The sequence below is a fragment of the Genypterus blacodes genome, unplaced genomic scaffold, assembly GCF_046128005.1.
Source record: "Genypterus blacodes isolate CSIRO-AG114 ecotype Tasmania unplaced genomic scaffold, CSIRO-AGI_Gbla_v1 ptg000672l_1, whole genome shotgun sequence".
NCBI lineage: Eukaryota > Metazoa > Chordata > Actinopteri > Ophidiiformes > Ophidiidae > Genypterus > Genypterus blacodes.
Genome location: NW_027467366.1, coordinates 17,501 through 42,855, shown reverse-complemented (window position 1 = coordinate 42,855; position 25,355 = coordinate 17,501). Strand labels below are relative to the sequence as shown.

The following is a 25,355-nucleotide window of genomic DNA, read 5'->3' as shown; positions in this document are numbered from 1 at the left end:
CACACACACACACACACACACACAGATCCATGCTCGTTTGACAGCTTCATCATTTTTTATGTTTGATTAATGTTTTAATTAATTTTATTATCATTATTTATTATTCATTAAAACTATTACTACTCATCACCTGGTTGATCTTATTATAGTGTATGTTTTATTTCCCTTTGCTTAGTTTATAAAGGTTAACAGTATCTTATTTTATTTCTTATTTAATTGTAATAGCCTAATAATCTTAAACATGTATTTGTGTCATGCACACACACACACACACACACACACACACAAATTAACACAGCATGCTGGCGTGTGTGTGTGTGTGTCTCTGGAGCTGCTGAGGGTGCCCGGGGGTGCAGGGGGTGCAGGGAGAACAGGGAGGGTGATCTGTTTTTCTATGGGAGGATTTTATGGCGGAAAATATATTTTACATTTCCATTTCCAGTTTTTCGCCTCAATTTCTCCGTGAATCAAAGCAAAGATTCAGAGTTTAAATGAATGAAATAAAGGTTCAGGTTCAAACAGATGAACCATAAAATGAAGATGATGTCTTCTTCAGTTGTTTCTTTAAAAGTGGAGAAATGTTGATCATTCTTGTGTTTTTGTTGAAAGTTGAATCTCTTTAAATGTTGAAGCCTCTGCAGTCTGAATTTGTCGCTCAGGAATTCAGTAAAAACGCACAAAATAGAGAAAATCCCAGATCTGCACTCTGGAGGAACGACTTCTTAAATGATCCATGAAATAAAAACATGATCAAATAAATATAGTTGGTTGTATATTTCCTTTAATCCTCATTGTGTCTTAAAGACGCCTGAGGCCAAATTAAATCTTAATGAATTCATGTTTACGCCTTTGTTATTGTTATTTGTTCAGGCCGATGATGTAAATATTAATTAAGATATGAGATTGTAAGGAAACAAACATTAGATGTGACATTGTGCTTTGTCTCCTAATCAGCATGTGTGTACAGTTCAGCTGATGACATCATCATTAGCAGCGGTGAAAGCAGGTCTGTGTGTCACGGGGATTGAAGGAAATTGTCTCAGATTGATTTTCGCTCTTCTTCCTCCTGAGCTCCTCTTAATTTATATTCATGTTTAAAGCAAATTCATTCATTTGCATTTCTCCAGCGCGTGTGTGTGTGTGTGTGTGTGTGTGTGTGTGTGTGAGCCATTGTTATTTGAACAGTGTCATTACGCTGCTTTGACATTCCCTCAGTCCCCGGCTCCCTTCAGAGGGATGAGACGCTGACATGCTCCTCACATGTGCTCCTCTGGGAACACTTATCAAAACAATACGGCAGCCATCACTCACACACACACTCACACACACACACACTGCTCCTGTCCTTTCATCTCCTCTCCTCTCCTTAATTCCTTTCCTCTTTAACTGCAGCGATTCTTCTCATATCCCACATTCTGGTAACACAAATACACATTTCAATGACAAACAAACAAACAACACTAATCTCCGTCCGGCTCTTGAATATGAGGCTGAGTGTGAATAGGTTGAGCGCTGGCAGGACCGAACATGCGTCTCTGCTTCCGTGTTGCCAATCCGTGTAAAAAGTTAATGTAAGCAGGATTCACAGGGAGCTGCTGGTGATGAAATTATGGTGTAACTGATACCAATGTGCCAGAGTAGAGAAGTGCATGGCTGCTTGCATCTTTGAAGGAGGCTCTTCCCAACCCACGATGCACTGCTGGAGAGGGCTCATGGATGCTTGTACAGTAACAAATGGACAGATGGAGGGCAATACTGCACAGAAAGCAGGCAATCACTGAGCCGCAGCAGAGAGGAGAAGACCTGCGAGTTCACTCAACTCATTATGGCTTCATTAGAGCTCAAACCCACTGTGCTCTATTAATAAACACCTCCAGTTCATATCAAACACTATAGAACACATCAATCATTATCATCTGGTTTTAAATTACATACAGAAAATACAAATGTGTTTCAGAGGAGTTTGAAATAAAAGAAAGTGGGATTTAGGTTGAACTATTTTATTTTAATTCACATTTTTAATAAGTGTGACTCTATGTTTGTATTTCTTTTTTGATATCTCATAAATACTGTAACTCTACAGTCTTATGAAAACATATGAATGAAGGGCCAAACAGTGATAATTAGATCTAAGCTCTCCTGTGTTTAAAGAGAAGTTGAGTCCTAAATGCTTTCCAGGGCTCAGCTCAGATCTGTGTGACCTGCAATCATTACAGATTCATAAAGGACTAAAGAGGAGCAGCATGCATAATAAAAACTGCACCCGCTGCAGAAAAGCCAAATGAACAATGTAAACACTGGGGGTGCAGGGCAGCGAGCGGAGCCTCAAACCCGCAGCTCCAAAGATCCCGAAAACATGTTTTTGAGAAGGGGTGAGCCAGTGTTGCCTATTGCTATAGCAACAGGAAGACCTGGCTGCTTCAATCAGCTTTTTGTTTCTCGGGGAGGCAGAGGATAGGCAGAGGAGCAGAGCCACAACACTTTTACTAATGAGGGCAGAGGGACATGCTGCTGTCAAAGTGTCCTGTCCGACCTCCACATGTCCGCCTGTCACACTGACCATCCTGCCACACACACACACACACACACACACACACACACACACACACACACATGGAGTCAGAACAGCACAGGGGCAGAAACCTGCAAACAAGAGCGGCTAGGAAACTAATCCACCTCAGATTGATTTAAAATGGAAACAGAGAAACATTTCATTTACATTCTTTCATTCTGTTTTCACACGATGTCGGAAATATTGTTAGAAATGTGAGGATTCTTTTCTTTTCTTTCTTTTCTCACTGGACAACCTGGACACACACACAAATGTATCTGTGTGTACTTCACCATTCAAAACCAAACTCAGATGAGAGAGGAATTTGCTGTATTTTATTTACAATCATACCACTGAAATACAACTAAAGATTGAAAAAATAATTTAAAATAAGAGTTTACATTTGATCAGAGGCAGAGGAGTGAAGGTTTAGTTTCATATTTTTCTGTACAAAGTAAAGCAACTGAATGATTCTGAGCCTGGAGGAGAAAAACCAATATGAATATGAATCAATATGAAGCAGCTGACAGAGTTCCTTTATTCCCTTTATTCACACAGACTGATTATAGACAGAAGGCAGACGGATTTATGTGATAAAGATCAGATAAAAAGATAACTGAAGCTTTGCACCACAATTGATTTATTTCATGTGTACTCAGACTCAGACTCAGACTCAGACTCAGACTCAGACTCAGACTCAGACTCAGACTCAGACTCAGTATCAGAATCAGAATCAGGTTAACCCTCAGAATCAGACTCAGCTTTATTGCCAAGTAGGTTTTCCCTTACTAGGACTTTGCTGTGGTAGTTTGGTGTAATCATCTCCTTACATGTGTCACATTCTGCACAGTTAGAGAATCTATTTGTAATTATTTCTGTAAACAGAATGAGTCGCCTCGTTCCCTGTTGTTGTTTCTCCTGTCACTCCAGAATGAATGACAGCGTCAGAGATTCAGCTCCTGTTTGGTGAAATGAGCTGATTCTGTGTTTGGTGCCTTCTGTGTGTGAGCTGAGCTGTGTGTGTGTGTGTGTGATCATACACAGCTTTGTAAATAAATAAAGATGTGTATGAGTGTGCCTCACTATGAGCGGTAGTGCTTCTATCAGCTGCTTTCAAACTTCAACAGTGTGCATTCATGTGTACTGAATTTAACAAAGGTTTGCTTCTCTTATGCTCACAGTAATGAAGCAGCATGGCTCATTACCGCTCATGATGAATGAAAACGCTGTTTGGGAGCCTGTTTGGTGATGATGATGATGATGATGATGATGACGATGAGGATGATGTTACAGAGATTCAGGGTGTGAAGTGCCGTGAAGTGTGTGTGTGTGTGTGTGTGTGTGTGTGTGTGTGTGTGTGTGTGTGTGTGTGCCAATACAAAACACAGCTGCACATATTTCGGTCTCAAATACCACGACATTTCTTTAACGTTAATGTTGACAAAGAGGGAACACGTAAGCAGCTCTTTCTGTGTGTGTGTGTGTGAGTGTGTGTGTGTGTGTGTGTGTGTGTGTACACATCATAACTCTGTCAGCCCACTTAATCACACTTCATGTTTTATTGTCTCATATTCAGTGAGCGGAGCTTTGTTCTTCAGTTACTCTTTACTTTATAAGTCCATTAGTTAAATGTTTACAGTTCCATGACAGAGAGTTAAAGCATGTTTTAGTGACTGAGCTTTAATAACTGCAGAGCTCTGTGAGAGGAGGCAAAGTGTCATGTTGTTGTTTTATTATGTACCATTAGTTCTGTGGTTTGCTCTGTTTTCTCTTTTGTATACGTGTGTGTGTGTGTGTGTGTATACATGTTTACTTGATCTCTTTAAGCTCATGTGGTTCACGTGTGCACAACACAATACTACATCAAATAAACTGTATATAAATATGTATATTTATATTTGATTGATTGGTGAATGATTCTGGGACACACACACACACACACACACACACACACACACACACTTTTTCTTGGTTTATATTCCTTTAATGCTAATTTCAAACTAAATGTCCTCGGTGTCCCAGAATGCTTTGCCTGTGTGAAGGCTCTCTGGGTGGAGCCATGATTCATCTTGTTGCCGTGGCACTGGACTATTGATCGTGTATCTAAGGTAAATATGGACGATAACTCAGATAAATCAGATTTGATTTGTTTTGGCTGATTTATAGATTTATTTATTTAAGTTTACATTCACGCCATAAAACAGGAAAACAACCAAAGTACCAGATGAGACAGAGTGGATTAAATTATGGGATGGATTTAGACTCATATAAGAACAACATCAAGTTTTAAATGTTCCATTGTCTCTCTTTATTCTCTCTGTGTGAATCCTCACAATATACACAACAACTGTGTGTGTGTGTGTGTGTGTGTGTGTGTGTGTGTGTGTGTAACGAGCACTCTGCCTTCCAGGAAAAATCAATAAAATATGTAAATATCATTACAGCACAGTGAGCATCATAAAGCAGAGTGTTAAGTGAAGTCTGAGTGCAGTTTATTGATGGATGAAGCAGTTAGGGTGTAAGGTTCAGAGCCCTGATGAGCTCACAGAGCCCTGATGAGCCCTGATGAGCTGTGTGAGCTGTGTGAGCTGTGTGATCTGTGTGATGAGCTCTCTCTCCGGTCAGCCCGGGCTGAGGCCCATAGAAACACATGATGGAGCCAAACACATGATGGAGCCGCAGCGCTGCTCCATCATGTGTTTGGCTCAATCCCCTGCGGATCTGATGCAACAGGGCTGCAACTAAAGTTACACCTTCAACCGCAACATGGTGTCGCTCCGCTGCGAGAAGTAGAACCTGAGCGCAACCCCGCTGTGTTCAACCAAAGAGAGAGAATCACATCTATACTGTTTAGATCTATAATGGCACAGGTAAACACGGACATGACGTAATGTCCCTGTGGAGTCCAGTGAGTAAGTGAGCGGAGTTTATGTTCATTATCAGAAAACTACGAGGTTTTTATATTTGATCTTTAGTGAAAGTAGTAAAATAATACAATCACAATAACGCAAAGTGCTTTGTTGTATTAAAGCAGTTTAAACTGTTTTGTTAAAACTGAAGTAAACAAGACAAAATGTTTCTGTTCTAATTATTATTATTATTATTTTTTTATTTAACAAATGAAACGGATAAATTAAAAGAATATAAACTAAAGTAGATAAACCCAGTGTCTCTGTCCTTCTGTCCCTCTGTGTGTGTGTGTGTGCGTGTGTGTCTGTCTGTCTCAGATAACGGGAAAGTCCCCCGGATGCATGATGACGTAACGCGCTGGTGAACCCTGTAAGGCGCGGAGGGATCCGAGGCTGTGACGCGGCCGCGTTAGGAGTTGCAGAAGTGGCGGATGTAAAAACTTTGTGTGTGTAGAGAGTTCAGTGGAAAAAGGTCTCATGTCAGAACCAGAGAACCTAAAGGAAAACATGTGTGTGTGAAGCCTCTGCGCCTTCCTCCTCTTCCTCCTCTTCCTCTCCTCCGCGTGCTTTGCTGCAGCGTCGCGCCTCAGCAGAAGATTCAGGAACTATGGGGTAAGTTTGATTTCTGTGTGCTGAGGGAAAGTTCACTCATGTTTGTGTCTCTGAGCCGCACATTCTTTATTTATTCATGCTTTATGACTTCAATTCAGACCAGAGCGAAGTTTATTCAACATGTTAAAATTGTGCAGTCATTTAAATTATACATCATTTTAATTTTGGACAAATGCTACAACTTCTGTTCTGTAAATCAGCTTTAGAAAGAGAGTGTGTGTGTGTGTGTGTGTGTGTGTGTTTGAGTCATGTTAGTCATTTAATTTTGATTTGTGTTTTTTTATTATTTTCATTTAGTTCATTTTTGTTCATTTGTTGTAGAATATTCAGTTATTTTTTATTGTTATTTATTGTTATTTATTGTTGTGACGTTTTGGCTGAAGCTCAACAGTCTAAAGTGACAGATTGATTGACAGATTGATTGATTCTAAACATTGAACACCATTATAATAACGTTGAAATATTCTGTGATGATATTTTAAACTTCTTTCTCATCTTGTGTGAAGTCTCAGTGTGAAGATGCCTTTAAAGTCTAAAGTCCTCTTCTTGTCTCTTCTTGTCTCTTCTTGTCCTCTTCTTGTCCTCTTCCTGTCCTCTTCCTGTCCTCTTCCTGTCCTCTTCTTGCCTCTTCTTGTCCCCGCAGGTCTTCAGGTCCTTCATCCAGTCTTTCTCCGTGGCAGCACCTAGTTTGTGCTTTTGAACAATTAGATGGAAGCAGAAGACACAATGGCGGCATCGATCCATCGCAGGAAAATTCCTCCCATTTCTACAGGCGAGTACGACATTCCCCCTCTCCGACAGGCTAGCCGCAGCCAATCGCGGCCGAGGACGGGGGCGGAGCCAGCGGAGAGGCAGCGCTTAATTGGTGAGTTTTGCCAAGACGCTTTTTTATTTTTCCAGATCCCGAGGTCGGAGCCGCAGTGCAGCACGGGGCTAATGTCGTACAGTGAGTACAGCTAAGTGCAGACGATGCTGTTCAATCATTTTCAGATGATCGGTTAGTCGCTCACTTGGATGTCTCAGACTTTATTCTTTCACTTTCACTTTTATTTTTTTCCAGTTTTCGTCTAAACCTCGGATAATTTTTCCTGAATTTTCATTTTTTTTCCGAATCCTAATCTTCACATTTATGAATGAATCGGCCGCCTTGTTTACTTCTCCTGACTTCTTCTTCTTCTTCTTCTTCTTCTCCTCCTCCTCTTCTTCTTCTTCTTCTCTTCCAGGTGATGGTCTCTCAGATTGGATGACGGAAAAAGTTGATTTGTCTTCATTTGTGTCGACAAGCGAGTCTTCTCCCAGCTCGTCCCTTCCACCTTCGCCTCTGGAACAAGATGTTAAGGTGCCCTCTGATCTGGAGGTCATGACCTCTCTTCTGCAGGAGGAGCTGGCTCAGCTGGAGGACTATTTCCGCTCCGAGTCCACGTCCGCACCCAATAAGTTGGACAAATCCTCAAAATGTGAAAAGGGTCCCGCGGCCATGGGCACCCAGTCTTATTACCAGTTACCCTACGCCTCCTACGGGACCGGCCAATCAGAGACCAGCCCTGTCGTCGTTACCTTGGCAACAGGGGAACTGGACCTGGCCAGCTTCTGCGGCGGTCCCGTCGGCAGAACCAAAATTACCAGACCGGCGCCGTACAACTACCACCACCGCTACCACCACAACAACGGGCGGAGGCTCATCGGCGAGGCGGTGAAAGTCGGGGAGGAAGCGGGACTTGAGACGTGGGGCTCCAGGGGATGTTACTCAGGAAGCACCGAGCTGTCGGGGAACCACTACTCCACCCTGAAGACGGTGGGGAAGGGCGGCCACGGCGGCGTGAAGAAGGTGAGAGAATGTGCGCTATCTTTGAAGGAAGAAGAGAATTATTGTTTTTCAGAGGGGATGTTCTGCAGCGAGGAGATCGCCCGGGGCTTCTGCCTCAGCGGCTCGTACGAAAGCCACAAGAGAGACGGACAGTTGATGCACAACCTGAAGGTCAGCGGAAGTTATGACAGCACGGGCATGGAGCTGCTGCACTGCAGCAAGGACAATGGACTTTCCGGAAGCATTCCTCAAGAGACAATGGTGGCCAGCGAGGGCTACTACCACCAGAGCCTCCCCGGGGGGGCCGAGCCCTACCATAGCTTTATAGGAGACCTGGACCAGAACGCACAGGTCCAGGCTCTGGAGCCCCAGCATGGCCACTACCTCTACCCAGAATGCCTTGCAGACCAAAGCTACGAATGTCTGTCCAGAGGGGAGGGGGAGGGCTCTCTGCTGGGGGCGCCCATCCACCGGCCCACACAGAGGCTAAAGGACGACCACTGCAACGCCAAGGGGCCTCTGATGGGGGGCGTCGTCCTGGAGACCGGCACGGGAGAGAGGAAGCAGAAGAAGAGAGACCAGAACAAGACTGCTGCTCACAGGTGTGTGTGTGTGTGTGAGTGTGTCTCTGTGTGTGTGTGTGTGTGTGTGAGTGTGTGAGTGTGTGTGTGTGTGTGTGTGTGTCTCTGTGTCTCTGTGTGTGTGTGTGTGTGTGTGTGAGCGTGTGAGTGTGTGTGTTTGAGTGTGTGTGTGTGTGTGTGTGAGTGTGTGTGTACGTGTGTGTTTGAGTGTGTGTGTGTGTGTGTGTGTGTGTGTGTGTGTGCGTGTGTGTTTGAGTGTGTGTGTGTTTATGTGTGAGCGTGTGAGTGTGTATGTGTGTGTGTGAGTGTGTGTGCGTGCATGTGTGTGAGAGTGTGTGTGAGTGTGTGTGTGAGTGTGTGAGTGTGTGTGTGTGTGTGTGTGTATGTGCGTGAGTGTGTGTGTGTGAGAGTGTGTGTGTATGTGCGTGTGTGTGTGTGTGTGTGTGTGTGTGAGAGTGTGTGTGTATGTGCGTGTGTGTGTGTGTGTGTGTGTGTGTGTGTGTGTGTGTGTGTATCATAACGGTAGCTAAAGTAGATTCTGGATCATTTGTGTTTCTGACTTTGATGGTTTTCTCTCTAATCCTTGCTCAGTGTGTGTGTGTGTGTGTGTGTGTGTGTGTGTGTGTGTGTGTGTGTGTGTGATTAGTGTCTTACTGAGATGTAAACAAACTAAAGTCAGACCTGATCCCTCTGAGCTTCATGTCTCCATGTTTCTGTGTAAATCATTAGTTCGAGTCTTTGATGTTTAAATGGAGCAGAATCATAATAAAGAGTGTGTCGGTGTGATTGACCTCATGTAGGTCAAAGGTCATGATCTCTGTGTGACATAATGAAGATCAAAGCGCCGCCTGCCTGTGTGTGTGTGTGCCGCAGGTACAGACTGCGTAAGAGGGCGGAGCTGGACTGTCTGGAGGAGGAGCTTCACGGCCTGGAGGGGCAGAACAGAGAGCTCCGGGACAAAGCAGAGTCGGTGGAGCGGGAAATCCAGTACGTCAAAGATCTACTGATCGAGGTCTACAAGGCTCGCAGTCAGAGGTTGAAACAGGATGGTTCTGCCTGAGGCGCCGCCGCCGCCACCACCGCCACCACAACTGACGCCCACCAGCACCCACACAGATACAGAGGGGTCCTGGTTCTGTTCACACAGACTTGACCTGGTAGTTGCATGAGTTTGGTAGTTCTTTTCTAAAAAAATATCATTGTTACAAGAGGATAACTCCACAAAAACACACGTTTCCAAAAAAGAGAAGAAGGAAATGCTTCCCAATGAGCGAGGAGGCGACCTGAGGAGGCGACCCGAGGAGCCTGAGTGAGGAGGCGACCTGAGGAGGCGACCTGAGGAGCCTGAGTGAGGAGGCGACCTGAGGAGGCGACCTCTAGATGCTGAACTTGTCCGTGACCACTGTGACCTGAACTGCACTCACAGCCTTGACGTGATGCCTGCGTCTGTGCTTGCATTGATTGATGGTTTACTCATTGATTAGTAGTAGTGATCGACTTTGCTTGTGGTTTTTTGTGACACAAAATATATTTGCTTTTATATTTGATTTAGACTTAATATGTTCATTTACACCTCATTTGCTTCAAACGATTGAATAAAGGGACTGCAGAAGTGTGTAAGGCTCTAAAGTATTCATGATGGAATGCGGCCCAACCTTTCGATTTGTCTCTGAAGTACAGATGCATGTTTGATTTTGAACAGCATGTGCGATTGTTCTTTGATGAAGGCGATATTCTGTTTCCTGCATGGCTTCGACCGCATCACCTTACTCAGTTTGACTTTTGTGAGCATCAGCTGGCAGCTTAGCCTGAGTGTGAGCGGCTCAGGTTCTTGGTCTTTTGCCGGGAGAATCACCGGCTTCTTTTCTCATCTCTCTCTCTCTTTCTCGGCTGTATTTGCGAACAAACAATCACCGGTTGATGCAACAATAAAGAGTTGTTGGGTAACGGGACGACTTCATGGGACTTTTGTTTCTGATTGATGGATTGATGTTTCTGAAATTCAGGTTTTTAATAATAATGGATGTCAATGTCAGGAATGATTCTGATCAGGTCAACCACAGCCAAATAAACCCCTCCTGTAGAAACACTGCTCTCTCTTTGTGTTGATTAGAGTCTCAGTGTTCACATCAGCACAGGGACCACAGTCAGACCAGGATCAGACAGAGATCTGCAGTGGCCTGGCCCTCCTCTGGGTCCCTGCCCTCCTCCCTGCCCTGCCCCGCCCCTGTGACTGCTGACCGCCCGGGCCCACGCCTCTTTTTTTTGGCTGCATTGCAGCTGGAGTAGAAGTTCACCCCAGGATTCACCACTGGAAGGCAGCACCACCGACTGACAATCACACTGAGAGACGACGGGTCACCTTCAGCTCAAAGCCACAAACCGGGAACACATTCAAATATTCGGGCCGTCTTCTTCTCCGCTGTCAACCTTCCTCCCGGCACTTCCTGTCAGCACAGAGCTCCGCCCCCGTCAGCGGCGGGTGAAACCTTATCAAACTCTGCCTGTCAACAGTCAACACAAGTTCCTTATCACGTCTCACAGCTCATGGAGCGTGTGCGTGTGTGTGCGTGTGCACGTGTATGTGTGTGTGTGTGCGTGTGTGTGTGTGAGTGTGAGTGTGTGTGAATCCTCTTGGTATCTCTCCTAGCAGTAGGCCTTTCAAGTGTATGAGGCAACATGGCCCAATCCTTGCCGAATGAGGAGAGAGATGCAAGTGAACCATCACAGAATAAAAAGCAGGCGTGTGATCGGGGCTCCGTGTGTTTCACTCTCTTCTTGTTTCTATGTGAGAAACAGACTGAAGATGATTACTGTTGTGTTATTAACAGATTACTTTCTCATTATTATTATTATGTGCTAATCTGAATCCATTAAAGGATTTATAATATAATTTAATAGGAATAAAAAAAGTCTTGATGAATTCATTTTATATTAATCAATCAACACAGATAATTAATTTAACCAAACTAACAGATGACATAATCAAATATGGCATTAAATTTAAATGTACAACACGGATGAATAATAGATGAATAAACACAGAACAGAGCACCGATCACACTGAGCAGAAACATGAAGGAAGGAAGGAAGACTGCAGAGGAAATAATCAGTCTGACACAGAGCAGATAGAATGAAGTATAATTAATACATTATTCATGTTTATAAATATTATAAAAGCAATAACAACAGGAAAAAATATACACATTAGAAATTACACAAGATATTACGAAATTCATTAGCAAAATGTAATAATGTTGATTTATGAAGAGAAGGAGAGAAGGAGAGAAGGAGAGAAGGACAGAGGAGGAGCAAACAGACAAACAGCTGCAGGATCCTCAGTCAGGCTCAGTGAGGCTCAGTGAGGCTCAGTGAAGGTGGAGGCACTTGGCGTCTGTTGTCCACTAGGTGTCGCTCTAAGATTAAAAACATGGCGCGCGTACTTCAGCTGTTTGAATCAGGATCTACTGCAGTGATAAACAAATGTATCTCTGGTGCAGATGTGCGGTTTATGTCCACCAGATGTTTATTATTAATGTGTGCAGGGTAACATTGTCCTTCATGATCAGTGATTAGCGACTGATTATTGATCCTGCAGCCCTGTTGTTCCTAAACAAAGCCTGAGCATCGAGTCCTCTCAGACTCTCTCCTTCTCCATGTGACGTCGTGATTCAAGTCACGTCAGGTTTTCTTTGTTGGACCAAATATCACATAAAAGATCTGAATAATAAACAAAACAACTGAACTTACAGATTCTTAGGAGAGGAAATTCCAATAGAGATCTGCTCTGTTTGCCTCAGACAAGCAGGAGAGCAGAAGGAGGAGAACCAGTGAGAGCCTGGGGAGCAGAAGGAGGAGAAGGAGAAGAACCAATGAGAGCCTGGAGAGCAGAAGGAGGAGAACCAGTGAGACCCTGGGGAGCAGAAGGAGGAGAACCAGTGAGAGCCTGGGGAGCAGAAGGAGGAGAACCAATGAGAGCCTGGAGAGCAGAAGGAGGAGAAGGAGGAGAACCAATGAGAGCCTGGAGAGCAGAAGGAGGAGAACCAATGAGAGCCTGGAGAGCAGAAGGAGGAGAACCAATGAGAGCCTGGAGAGCAGAAGGAGGAGAACCAGTGAGAGCCTGGGGAGCAGAAGGAGGAGAAGGAGGAGAACCAATGAGAGCCTGGAGAGCAGAAGGAGGAGAACCAATGAGAGCCTGGAGAGCAGAAGGAGGAGAAGGAGGAGAACCAGTGAGAGCCTGGGGAGCAGAAGGAGGAGAACCAATGAGAGCCTGGGGAGCAGAAGGAGGAGAACCAGTGAGAGCCTGGAGAGCAGAGGGAGGAGAACCAATGAGAGCCTGGAGAGCAGAAGGAGGAGAACCAGTGAGAGCCTGGGGAGCAGAAGGAGGAGAACCAGTGAGAGCCTGGGGAGCAGAAGGAGGAGAACCAGTGAGAGCCTGGGGAGCAGAAGGAGGAGAACCAATGAGAGCCTGGAGAGCAGAAGGAGGAGAACCAGTGAGGGCCTGGGGAGCAGAAGGAGGAGAAGGAGGAGAAGGAGGAGAACCAATGAGAGCCTGGAGAGCAGAAGGAGGAGAAGCAGACACACCAGTAGAGACAAAGACCAACATGTCCAACAATACAGGAAGGTGTCCATAGCAGCGTCTCTTCTCTCCTCTCTCCTCTCTCCTCTCTCCTCTCTCTTCTCCCCTCTCTGACTCTGAGCTTCACCTCACAGCTCCAAACAACGAGGAGCACAAGACGTTTCTCCTCTTCCTCCTCAGGGTGACTTTGACTGAATGTAAATCTGAATGTGGAATGATGCAATGAAGCTTCCCAGCGTTATAAACCAGTAGGATTTACTATAATAACAATAAGGGTTTGAAATGATAAATGAGGAAAGACGTGACTCACAGCCTGGTCCACGTGTGTGTGTGTGTGTGTGTGTGTGTGTGTGTGTATCTGTGCATGTATTTGATATTTGGTAGTTTGAATGAATGCAGGACGGATCAGTACAGAATTGTATCCTGAAATACTTGAATGTGATAAAACTAAGGTGTACAGATCAGTGAGTGGATGAAATGAGCTACATCAACCAATCAGATAAATGGGATGAAGATGAAGAGGAAGGATCAGAGTGAAGGCACGTTGATTCACAGCTTAGTCACAGAGTTGGGTCTTAATATTTTGAATAAGTAACAGCAAAGGAATTAGTGTGTGGGCATATCTGCGTGACATCTGTGTGTGTGTGTGTGTGTGTGTGTGTGTGTGCGTGTGTGTGAGGTGTGTGAGCAGCTTTAGACTTCCAGCTGTCACCGACCGATCAAAGACTTTCAATTACAGAGTGGAGTGCAGGTTTGATGGCAATGTTGACTCTGTGTGTGTGTGTGTGTGTGTGTGTGTGTGTGTGTGTGTGTGTGTGTGAGACATGAAATGCTTCAGCACAGGCACTATAAAGACCTTTAGTTTGATATTCATATGCAGAGTTCAAGTCGTTGTTACTGAAGGTCTTCCTGCAGTGAGACAGCCACGTCCCCACAGACACACAAACCTGTTAGGTGGGTTAGAAAACTCAACTCACCCTCAGGGAGCTCTCACATCGCTGCTCTCCCTCAGAGAAACTCTACAACCATTACACACACACACACACACACCAGCTAAATGTTGTTTTCTGAATCTATTTTCCATGTCCATGTATTTTCTTATTTTATTTTCTTATCTATCTCTGTTCTCCCTGTAAGTCTCTTGTTAAAGTCCTCAGTCGGGGTTATTGACTCTGATGTTGGACCTTTAGAGGAGTAAACTCACTGTTGTGTCGTTATTTCAGTTGAAGGTTGAGTGGAGATTGAGTTTGAACACTGATCCTCCCTCAGCCTATAGAGAAGCAGCTTATTCAATCAGACTGAAGGTTCAGTGAGGCTGGCTTTGACTCGTCTCCTCAGGCAAAGACTCTCTGGCATCACTCCCTGTTTCTGAGGAACACAGTGTTCACAGCAGCTGTAATTAGCCCTGTGTGTGTGTGTGTGTGTGTGTGTGTGTGTGTGTGTGTGTGTGTGTGTGTGTACATACCACACACACTGAACCAGGCAGGTGCAGAGTCGTGAACGCTTAACCCTAACCCTAGACTGAAGAAGAGAATCAGTGGTCTCAAGTAAATAAGAACAAATACTTTATTATAATATTCACAGCTTGCTTTGGTAGAATTTGTACTTTTGTGGAATATTGAAACTATATTTGCATTATTACTGAGCCTTAAAGGTTTGTGGAGGTGAAGCAGGGTCTCTGCTCTGAGCTCAATCACTGAGCTGTGAGGTGACAGAGCTGTCAACACTTTCTCCTGTCAAAACACAACGTTAACACAACTCTTTCTGTTTGTATGCAAACGGACTTTAACACTTTTGTTCAGAGCGCTTTACAATGACCTCATTCACACACTTTCACAACATAATCAAAAAAATCAGGCACGTTTCGTCTGAAAATGATGCAGAGAAGGAGTCCTAGTGAGTCCTGCTGAGTCCTAGTGAGTCCTGCTGAGCCCTGCTGAGTCCTAGTGAGTCCTGCTGAGTCTCTACAGACTCTCCAGCTGCACGTGTGATGACTCAAACCACATAAAGAGATCATGTGACTCACATTTTAGCTTCCTGTAAAACCCAGAATAGAATTTATGAATCTCCTCCTTCCAGAGCTTGGATGTTCAGGCTCCATGTTAGAGCTCACAGTGCTGCAGTACCCTGCTCTCCACCAGAGCCCTGAGCTCCCAAACCGACCATTCAGGAGCTCAAAGGGTTAACGCTTAGATGCACCTCCTCATTTAGACACGCAACATACAAATACAACAACACCAACAATGTTTGGATCAATCATTGAGTTTAATGCTTTATTAGATTTGTAAGATAAAAATACAAGATTAATAAAAATAAATCATTCATTCCAATATGAACATTTACCCACCACAGGATTCTGATTTACTATAAGATCACTTCATGCTGTTTATACTTTCATAACACCTCATAGCTCACAACTTTGATTAAACACATTTTATAAGAACACAATAAAGGGATGAGAACAGATGAGACTGATGTTTAAACAGAGGAATGCTGCTTTACTTTGCCTGTCTCACTCTCTGAATGTAGACCTTCCCTCATTTCAAACAGAGCAGCTTACTTCCATTTCTACTTTCACATTGTTCTTAAAACAAATCTAAGTCATTGTCAGCAGCGGCGTCTCATCTAATCTCCTAATCAAACAATATGATTCATATTCTGCTGAATCAGGCACAAGCTTTATATTCTGAGATACATTTGTTAATACGACCCCGTAACTTTGACCCCTGACCCCTGACCCTCATCTATGTGAACCCAGAACTCCACCCTGTGTTTACAAACACAGTGATCAGGATGAGTCTGCAGAGCCATCCATCCATCACTATGGTGACAGGAAACACATCTGCACCTCTGCTGCTCAGGCTTCACCTGACTGAACTGCAGGCTCAGTCAGGCTCAGTCAGGCTCAGACCTGCAGATAGAGCTCTTGGTGGCAGTGACCGACTCCAGATTAAGACAGAAGCTAAGTGGGTTAAGTTTGGTTACACTTTGGTTCTTTGTATGTAATCAGCAGGAGGCGGAGTAAAGAGTGTGTAACATATCAAACATGTTTAGATGGAGGAGCTGCAGCTTAGCGTGTTGCTGCATGAGCTCAATATGAGCTCCACTCTCCTGAAGGCAGCTCGTCTTCTTCAGCTACACACAGGCTTAAACAGATTCTTTGCCCAGGAGAACACAGCTCACATCTGTAAACACACTTAGGAACATGCACACGTCCTCTTCTTTATTAGCTTCCACTATATTTCTAAACCTTTCCTAATTGGATGTCCAAACATTGTTACCCAAAGACAACTTGTTACTCCAAATGTAACAAACAATGGAAGTTTCACAGAAACCAGAAAATGAGCATCTTTAGTTTCTATGCAGGCCACAAAAACACCTGATGGCAAATCAGGTGTTTTCACCCACACAGCACGGCAGATGCTTGACATGACGGGCCTGAGTGTCTGAAAGGAAACCTTCCACATGACAAACTCAAGCCTGAATTCACTGAAACATTACTGTCAGGTAAAATGCCCAAATGCCCTGCCAGGCACAGGAACACATCATTCCATGAGAACAGATGTGTCCAACCATCAACCAGGGCTAGGTGGCATAATGTGGCTCCCCTGAGAAGAAAAAGACACAAGAATCAATCCTCCATCTTCAGTACAATGACTGTGAACATGACTGTGTGTGGATATAGAAAGGCTGTCACTCCTACACAAAGCTTAGAATGAACGCTAAAGGTCTGTGCAGCATGATGTGCAGCATGAGGGCACACATGCTGGCTCATCTGAAGTGAGTAAAGACTTCATCACATGTTCTCTGGGGCATCAGGGGTTAAACACAGAGCTAAGTGTGTGTTACTGCAGGGATCAGGTCTGAACCTGAGCCCTGAGCCTGAGTGGGGAGGCAGCATGTGAGTCCATGTCAGAAGCATTGTGTTACATTACATTACAATCATTTGGCAGACGCTTTTATCCAAACTTACATTCCATTACCACCCTTCACAGAGGGGGGAGCAATTGAGGGTTCGGTGCCTTGCTCAGGGGCACCTTGGCAGGGGCTCGAACCGGCAGCCTTCCGGTTCCCAAGCGGAAGCTCTACCCACTGAGCTTCTGCCGCCCTATTGTGTTGTGTTGTGTTGTGTTGTGTTGTGTTGTGTTGTTGTGGTGTGGTGTTTGGGTTCAGACTGCAGTTAGAGAGGTGCTGTCAGTCTCAGAGCTCACATACCTCCTTCATGTAGGATAGGGTAAGCACTCCTCACAGGAAGCGGTTGGTAGGCCACATCAAACACATTCTCTGCATAGCCACAGCCCTGAGGGAACAACAACACAATCCTCAACTCCCATCCAACAGGTTTACCTTATAATTGAAATACCAGAGAAGAAAAAGGCCTGAGCTGCAAACCTGTCATTAAGTTCACTCAGCCTCTGTGCTGAGGTAGAGTCATGGAGGAGGAAGGCCAAGTACATGAACTCTACCTGTTCTGATCAGAGGACTGAGCCCTGAATCAGCTCAGCTTCACAGATCAACAGATTCTAGAATGATGATGATGATGATGATGATTACTATTGTTGTTGCTCAATAGAGTTGAACAGCCCTAAAGCCCTCAAGCCCTCTGAGCACTCTAAGTCTGGTCTAAGTCTGGTCCAAGCTCTCTGGTCTTAGCTCTCTGGTCTAAGCTCTCTGGTCTAAGCTCTCTGGTCTAAGCTCTCTGGTCTAAGCTCTCTGGTCTAAGCTCTCTGGTCTAAGCTCTCTGGTCTAAGCTCTCTGGTCTAAGCTCTCTGGTCCAAGCTCTCTGGTCTTAGCTCTCTGGTCTAAGCTCTCTGGTCTAAGCCTGCAGTGGAGTCCCAGTGTTGTGTAGATGAATGATCCAGTCTCCTGTCCCCCTAGTGAAGTTCATGTCCCATCATTTCAGATGTGCTGCTTGTTAAAGTGAAGGTGAGAGCTTCAGAGCTTGACGTGTCTTAGAGGAACATACCATGGTGTACATGAAGCCGCCCATCTGCAGCAGACACTCCAGCGTCTCCATCAGCTGCTCCTTGCGGAGTGTGAAGAGTCTGGTGTCGCCGGCTGAAGCACAGCTCTCCAGTTTGTGCAGTGTGTGATTGAGAGCAGCTGAAGCACACTGCAGGGCGCTCCGGCCTGGGGAGGACAGGAAGGAGGAACATCTAACTCACACTCACACTCACACATGTACAAGCTCCATGTCTGTCAGTTTCTCTGACTCTGCAGGAGAAGAAGAGATGAAGGTCGTTACCATGGACGTCAGTGGCTTCAGCGTCCACGTACACGCCGTCTGACATCATGAGCCTCAGAACCTGAAGAAGAACATTCAACATGGATCAGAGAACACACGGCTCTTTCTCCCCACTTCACCTTATAAACTTTATTTATCCAGCAATCAGCAGCCAATGTCAAATAGTTTAAACACTCTTAACTTAGTACTCTTTACTATAAACCCTCCAGAGAGAGAGAAACATAATAATGTATAGAAACATTACAAAAGCAGAAGTTCAACAGGCCCCAGAACAACAACAACATGACCTCATTATGAGTCATAATAGAAGTCTTAATAGAAATAGAAGGTCAGTCACAGACTTACACAAGGAGAGACACACAGTGAATCCTGCCAGACGTGTTGTGTGTGTTGTGTGTTGCGTGTGACTTGTGTGACTTTTGTGAGTCATGTTAGAAGAGTCAACAACAGCTCTGACCAAATATTTACACCTTGTCAGAACAATGACAGGTGACTCTAATTACACACAAACATGCTCTGTATGAAGAAGTGAGACAGACGGGTGATCTACAGACTCTGTACATACAGACACGTGACTGGAAACACGCACAACACGTGTTCTGTAAAGAGTGAGAGCCAGGCTTTTAGGTGTAAACTTGGCACTGAACTGAACTTTCTTGGGTTAGAATCTGAGGTTGTGCGCAAACAGACCTGTCACACCGTCACCATCATCATCATCATCATCATCCACATCCCACACACACACACAGCTGAGGGAGCAGACAGGAAGCCAAGGCGCTCACCTCCAGGACCCGGATGTAGCCGCTCTCAGCACTCAGATGGAGGCAGGACTTCCCACTGTTGTTCCTCTCATTGATGGTGGCGCCCAGCTGGATCAGGTCGCCCACCATCAGGTGGTGGTTGTGCTTAGCAGCCAGGTGCAGCGCCGTCTGGGAACACATGACATCATGACATCATCAACACCTGAAGTGCTTTACTTCTGCTGCCTGATCCTTCTGGAGCAGCTTGTCAAGAACATGAACATCTGGTCTGTATGACATCACACAGGCGTGTCAGGCGTGTCAGGCGTGTCAGGCTCATGTACTGTACCATTCCCTCTGAGTCCTTCAGGTCCAGGCTGTGGAGGGCTGCCATCCTCTTGGCTATAGCGTAGCCCAGCGCCCTCTTCCCCACACAGGCCACCTCATGTAGAGCTCTGATTCAACCAACACACAGACACAACCTCAATCATGACATCATGCATCTGCAGCTTTGATGAAGGTCAGACATGTTCTTCCTTTAGACGGTCAGTAGAGTTACAGTTCTGACTGGACCTGAGTGGAGTGTTGAGCTCTGTTAGCTTGACATGGAGCTCAACACATTTCTGTCATGATGGATCTTTAATCTGCAGGTAAACATCCAGTACATCCCATAATATCCTCCCTCCTGATAATGACCAATCACCACTTCCCCACAGCTCACACACACACACACGCAGACAGACTCACGTGCGTCCCTGAGGGTTGGTGTGGAGCAGCACAGAGTCGGGGACGTCCCTCAGCTGGCTCTCCTCTCTCTGCAGCTGGCTTCCAAAGAACGCTGAGCTGCTCCACTGCCACTGACCGGGCCAACACACACCCTCTCCACCAACGCCATCTATGGTTCCATCTCGGTGCGGGTCCGCCTCAGGAGACTGGAGGCTTGAACCCGTGAAGTCAGGACTCATCAGCAGGCCCTCAGGGGTGCCTGGTGAACAGGTCATGTAGGACTGGGGGCTGGGGATCATGTCATCAGACTCGTCACTGTTGTAGCCCTGGGTCTGTGGAGAGTGGAAGCTGTTGTCGTACTCGTTACTCAGACTGACACCGGTCAGCTGGCCGTCTGAGGTGTCGGGCGTCTGTCTGTCAGAGTCGTACTGTAGAGAGCAGCTGTATGTGGCTGTGTAGCTGTAGGTGTAGGGCTCGGAGCCCCGCAGAGACTCAGGGGAACAAGGAGGCAACACCGGGGGTTTGGAGAGGGACCCGGTCTGGGGAGAGGGGCTGAGGGTGTGGCCTGTTTTCAGATCCTCCTCTAGAACCTCAACAATGATGGCCAGCTCCTCCAGGCTTTTAGAAAGACGCTTCTTCTGTAAGACAGCAGAGGAATGCAGACTCTGAGTTGACATATGAGTTAAAGCTCTCCATAAATCTGATCTCTACTCTGCAGGCAGGCAGGCAGGCATGCAGGCAGGCAGGCAGGCAGGCAGGCAGATCCCTCCAGGGGAGACAGGAGCTCAGCCACTCACCTTGCTGGTTCGTCGTTCTTTGCAGGTTTTGACTCGTTTCTTGTCTCCTGTGTAAGAAAAGAGTGAGGAAGATTACCCCAGCATGTTCATCTTCCTGTTGTGAAACACTCAGAGCTTCTTCACTGTTTGTGTTTGGTAAACAGAACCATGTCCTGTAACCGTTGGTAGAAAGGGAGAGTCTAGAACAAACGCCAACAACACTGAAACTGCATTACAGGACTGAGTCTGAGTCCTGAGTCTGAGGTCTAAGAGGACTCAGCTGTGAGGTGTGGAGGTCGGTGCCAAAGCCAAAGACACAACTTTGAAGTGGCAAAGGAACAATTACAACTTAGACTTATTAAATATCTAGGAATGTCCATCTTTGCCCCTTCTGCTTTCTTCTTCAGTCAAAGAAGAAAGCAGAAACAGAGGACCGATTACAGCTGTGGTGATCTGCGTCACCGCTGCTTGTAGTCAGATTTCCATGGCGTGTGTCAGACGATAGTAGAGGCCATGACTCATGTGGCACACGTCAAGCCGCACCTACAGCATAACTCTGATAAAGAAGCTCAAACCAGCCGGACAGCTGAGGCCTGCAGAGGAATGCAGGTGTGCTTGTTAAAGTGCTGAATGTGTGAGGAGAGCAGGATTCACTCACCTTTGGATCTTTTGTCAAAGTTCTCCTGTGAAAAGAAAAGGAGAACAAGGGCATCAGTGGGAGTTTGGATGTGCGACAGCTTTGAATATAAACACACAAACATGCAGACGGACGTGTCTCAGTCTCAGGAGGTGAACAGAATCATGTTAGCATCATGTTTGTGATTGTTGTTCAAACTGAAGACTCCTTCGGTTCTATAAAGTCTCAACACTCTAGTTTAGTTTGTTGTGTAGAGAAAGAGATCAGACTCAGACCTGATCCTGATCCTGATCCTGACTTTATGGCCCTGACCCTCTTCTATAGTTCAGAATACAGGATATGATCCCAAATCTGAGGCCTTTAAAGTCAAAGTCAAAGGTTGGATGTTGCTATCTGACAGTCAGCTGTTCATCAGACTGAGAAGGCTTAACAACATAAAGATAAATAAACATGAGGAAACGATGGGCATTCACATTTACTTCACATGAGACCTCCCAGATCTGTCACTCAGATCAGTCAGATCAGTCAGATCAGTCAGATCAGTTGGATCAATCAGATCAGTCAGATCCATTCTGCCTTGTTGACATTACAGCTATGTCATCAATCAATCTGATTTGTTTTGAATGCAAATCTGTCTATCAAACCTCATTTGGAGGTAAACAAATGATCTGTGGTCCATTCCACCGTCATCCAGGCTTCAAACATGAACACAGCTCTGAATCCAAACCTGTGCCTGAGCTCAGACCTTCAGAGGGTCAGGCTTCATTATTCATCTACCTGAAAGTCCTCAGGGTTCCATCCCTGAGCCAGGCGAACGTTCCTCAGCAGGTCTTTGACCGGCATCTTGACTCGGACACCAAGGTACGTCTTCTCTCCTCCGTACGTCAAGAACTTCCCACCTGGAGAAAAGGTCCAGCTTACATCAGGCTGTGAGGAATAAACTGACTGAACAGTTCAGTCTGTGGCGTAACTAAGAGACCAGCGGACCGTCTAATACTCCTAATACTATATCTGGAATAGATTTGATTGATTTGGATCTCTGATCTTGGAGCTTCCCGTCCTCAGGGCTGCTTCAGGTGCCACAGGTGGGACGCACACCATAGTTTGAGAAGCGTTGAGTAAATGTTTGCCAAGAACGTGCAGACAGACAGGAGGGAGCTCAACACTGAGACTCAGCTAACTAAGCTAGAGAGAGAACATATCTCCATCCGACATAGATCATACAGTCATTAGATCAGATGTTTTATATGTTAATGTGAGTCTTAGATGTGCAGATTGATCCACTTGACTGTGCTAACACCGATAACTTCACTCGGGTTTGATTTGATCTCTCTGTTAATAAAGCAGAGTTAAAGTAGATCATTAAAGTCATCATGTAACCAAGGAGCAACAGAAGGAGCCGAGCAGTGACGGAGCTCCGGGCCGCCGGCTCACCTTCAGTCCCGCCGTCCGAATCCTGCACAGCCCCGCCGGCCGCAGGTGAGTCCGCTCCGGGGAGAGGAGGCGCGCCGGCCGCGTCCACGTCTCTGCTCCTCCGTCTGTACCGGCCCCGCATGTTCGCGTGTGGAGGAGGAGGAGGTGAAGGTCAAGGTGAAGGCTGAGGTGAGGAGCAAACTGAGCAAACTGCTGCTCCGCTCCGGGCCCGGACAGTGAGCTGAGGGCTGCGGGGTCACTCCCTCTCCCTCTGCCTCTCCCTCTCCCTCCCATGTTGTTCCGTCAGGTAACGCGACAGGTGGAGCCTCAGGTTGAGGGAAGATGGAGAGCTCTGTGCTGCCACCTGCAGGTCAGAGGAAGAAGACGCCATCTGAGCAAACTCACAACTTCAGAAAGATAAAAGACACAACCTAACATAATCATTAATGGTTGAGGGTGGGGGTCAGGTTTAGGGGCTCATTCTCCCCTTGGTCTGTTTCCTTTAAGTGCTCAGTCTTCAGTCTCTATGCAGCTGTATGTGTGTTAGTGTATTGAGTCAAAGGCCCCCTGTTGTTTCTTCCATGTTGTTGTGACTCCACACTTCCCTGACTCTTGTCGTCCTTGGCCCTGACCTCTCATGTTCTCTCTTTCAGTAAAAAACCTTCAAAATATTATTAACTTTGCATTTCTGATTGGCCAAGATCCATCATTGATCAATACACACTTTTATATGGTGCAGCTTCTTATTGGAGATGTTTGTCAGTCTAATCCTGAGATCAACTTCCACCCTGCTGCGTCCACGCGCTGTTACCGGCCGTGACCAGCAGGGGGCTCTGGTGTCTCACGTCTCTTTACTCGATCTATTCCATTTCTACATTCACACATAACAACCAAACTAACTGAGCTATAATCTCTTACTGTGGTCAATGTGCACACATCAGAAGGTCCTTATATCAGAAGGTCCTTACCTCCGTCATCATCATCATCATCATCATCATCCATACTAACATGACAGAGATGTGTGTGTTCATGTTGCCAGCTGACATTATGATCGTTTAACTTAACGTATCGTAAGATTAATTCACAGACTCGTGTCTTCTGACCAAACTGGCTGCCATGACGACCCCTGAGTCTGTGGATCAGAGCCTCCATCGGTTACATTACATCATCAGGCCTGGTGACATTATGATGGCAGATATGTTAGACAAGACTCCAACACAGACATGGACTAACATGATCTAATAAGTTGTGCCACATACATACATACACACACACACACACACACACACACACACACAGCCTTTCCATTGTTTACAAATCATTAGAATTTGACCGCAATACAACTCCGCACTAAATGAACGGAGACCTTTAATGGATTTAGTGAGAACACATGCAGTTCTCCTGCTGTGGCGAAGAACTTTAATAGTGGAAGCATTCATCTATAATCTGCTACACTGCACTAAAAATAATGTGATGATGATAAATTGCTTGGACAGTGTGTGTGTGTGTGTGTGTGTGTGTGTGTGCGTTGACTGTGTGTCTGCAGACTGTCTCCACTCTGTGTCGTGTGGCGTAATTGGACTGGAGCATGACTCCTGCTGTACTGATCATCTGTCAGCACAATGAGATGATGTCTCCAGGGTTACTGCAGCTCTCTTGCATCATCTGCCAATTAACTTCCATTACAAGTCAAACCTGGAGCTTCCTGACACATTCCTTCATGTTGTGTTCAGTCCTGTAGCGCCATCTCCTGGTGGCGGCGCGTCTCAGGCGTTCTCAGGCTGGGTGAGCTGTAGTTATGAGATTACACCAGCAGAGGGCAGTATTGTATTAGATCAAGACTCGAGCTGCTCTTTCTGTCCCTTCTGACCTTTATTTCTTTTTTCCCTCTCTCACAGTATCTGTTTGTTATGATGATATGTAATTTTCCTGCACTGTAATAAGACAAACACACACCAGCTCAGCTCCTGTTCCATTAAACCTCTTTACTTCTCCCTTCTCCAGCTCCTCAGCCTCTTTCTGTGTGGCGTTGGGACTAAACAGGCTTGTGAAAGTCTCCCTGCAGGCATCGCTTCACCAAACAAACACGATAACACAGCTTTATTACAATAGAGAGAGAGCAAACACGTCATCATGGCCTGATAGAATATCAGTTGCAAAGCCCAGCGTTTGTATTCAGTCGTGCTTTCATTGTTTCACACTGCAGAAACTGTACAAGCCCTCACATGCAGCGGAGGTGAAGTGGGCGTGCAGTGGTGAGTTTCTGTGCACTTTGGCTCCACATGCCTGCCTGAAGCTTCTCACACACTTCTATTCAGATGCTCTGGATATTATGGGATGCCGCAGCCTTAGAGGAGCCAAAGTCCCATTGAATGACTTTTATGCTTTATATACAATCATTATATTTCTCTTGACCGCGTTGACTTTTTCTTCCCACAGTTCATTCACACACACACACAAACACACACACACACAGACACACACACACACACACACACACGCACACACACACACACACACACATTACAAATACATGGTTAAATAATTATACATGCTATCCTCTGACTGAAATTGAATCTACTTTAGTGTGAAGTTAGTAACTTAATGTATATAAACTCTCTAATGTAAAGTAAATCTTCTGATGCTCCATGTTTAAGTCCGTGGCTCCATGTGGCCTCATCTCATCCTCTCATCTCCTGTCCTCTCCTCTAAACCTATCTAACCCTAACCCTTAACCCTATAAACAGATTCAATCCGTGGCCCTGCTGTCTGAACTCAC

The 25,355-nt window shown here is 45.6% G+C and overlaps 2 protein-coding genes across 3 annotated transcripts; one reads left to right on the top strand and one right to left on the bottom strand.

Annotated features, from left to right (window-relative positions):
* Positions 1 to 5,400: 5,400 nt before the first annotated feature.
* On the top strand, positions 5,401 to 10,549 carry atf5b (activating transcription factor 5b). The gene is made up of 5 exons (XM_076140563.1): positions 5,401 to 5,463; positions 5,779 to 6,072; positions 6,716 to 6,937; positions 7,296 to 8,481; positions 9,334 to 10,549. The coding sequence occupies exons 3-5, from the start codon at positions 6,781 to 6,783 to the stop codon at positions 9,518 to 9,520; spliced, it is 1,530 nt and encodes a 509-aa protein (XP_075996678.1). The 5' UTR covers positions 5,401 to 5,463; positions 5,779 to 6,072; positions 6,716 to 6,780; the 3' UTR covers positions 9,521 to 10,549.
* Positions 10,550 to 15,299: 4,750 nt separating this feature from the next.
* LOC142990702 (uncharacterized) lies at positions 15,300 to 22,816 on the bottom strand. 2 transcript variants are annotated; one of them, XM_076140561.1, is made up of 11 exons: positions 22,598 to 22,816; positions 21,941 to 22,062; positions 21,185 to 21,209; positions 20,548 to 20,594; positions 19,772 to 20,388; positions 19,374 to 19,479; positions 19,067 to 19,213; positions 18,285 to 18,345; positions 18,006 to 18,169; positions 17,255 to 17,339; positions 15,300 to 16,647 (listed from the first exon to the last, which is right to left on the bottom strand). In XM_076140561.1, exons 1-11 carry the CDS (start codon positions 22,716 to 22,718, stop codon positions 16,625 to 16,627), a joined length of 1,518 nt encoding a protein of 505 aa, XP_075996676.1. In that variant the 5' UTR covers positions 22,719 to 22,816; the 3' UTR covers positions 15,300 to 16,624. The 2 variants fall into 2 exon arrangements, with proteins under 2 accessions (XP_075996676.1, XP_075996677.1); XM_076140562.1 differs by having other exon boundaries at positions 19,772 to 20,385.
* Between the last annotated feature and the right edge of the window lie 2,539 nt (positions 22,817 to 25,355).

Excerpts from the sequence above, each read along its gene's own strand:
- atf5b (XM_076140563.1), top strand. The coding sequence starts at position 6,781 with ATGGAAGCAGAAGACACAATGGCGGCATCGATCCATCGCAGGAAAATT. Across the intron at positions 6,938-7,295 it reads GGAGAGGCAGCGCTTAATTG|GTGATGGTCTCTCAGATTGG; the intron begins GTGAGTTTTGCC and ends CTTCTCTTCCAG. Across the intron at positions 8,482-9,333 it reads AACAAGACTGCTGCTCACAG|GTACAGACTGCGTAAGAGGG; the intron begins GTGTGTGTGTGT and ends TGTGTGCCGCAG.
- LOC142990702 (XM_076140561.1), bottom strand. The coding sequence starts at position 22,718 with ATGCGGGGCCGGTACAGACGGAGGAGCAGAGACGTGGACGCGGCCGGC. Across the intron at positions 19,214-19,373 it reads TGAAGGACTCAGAGGGAATG|ACGGCGCTGCACCTGGCTGC; the intron begins GTACAGTACATG and ends ATGTGTTCCCAG. Across the intron at positions 18,346-19,066 it reads GCTACATCCGGGTCCTGGAG|GTTCTGAGGCTCATGATGTC; the intron begins GTGAGCGCCTTG and ends GTTCTTCTTCAG.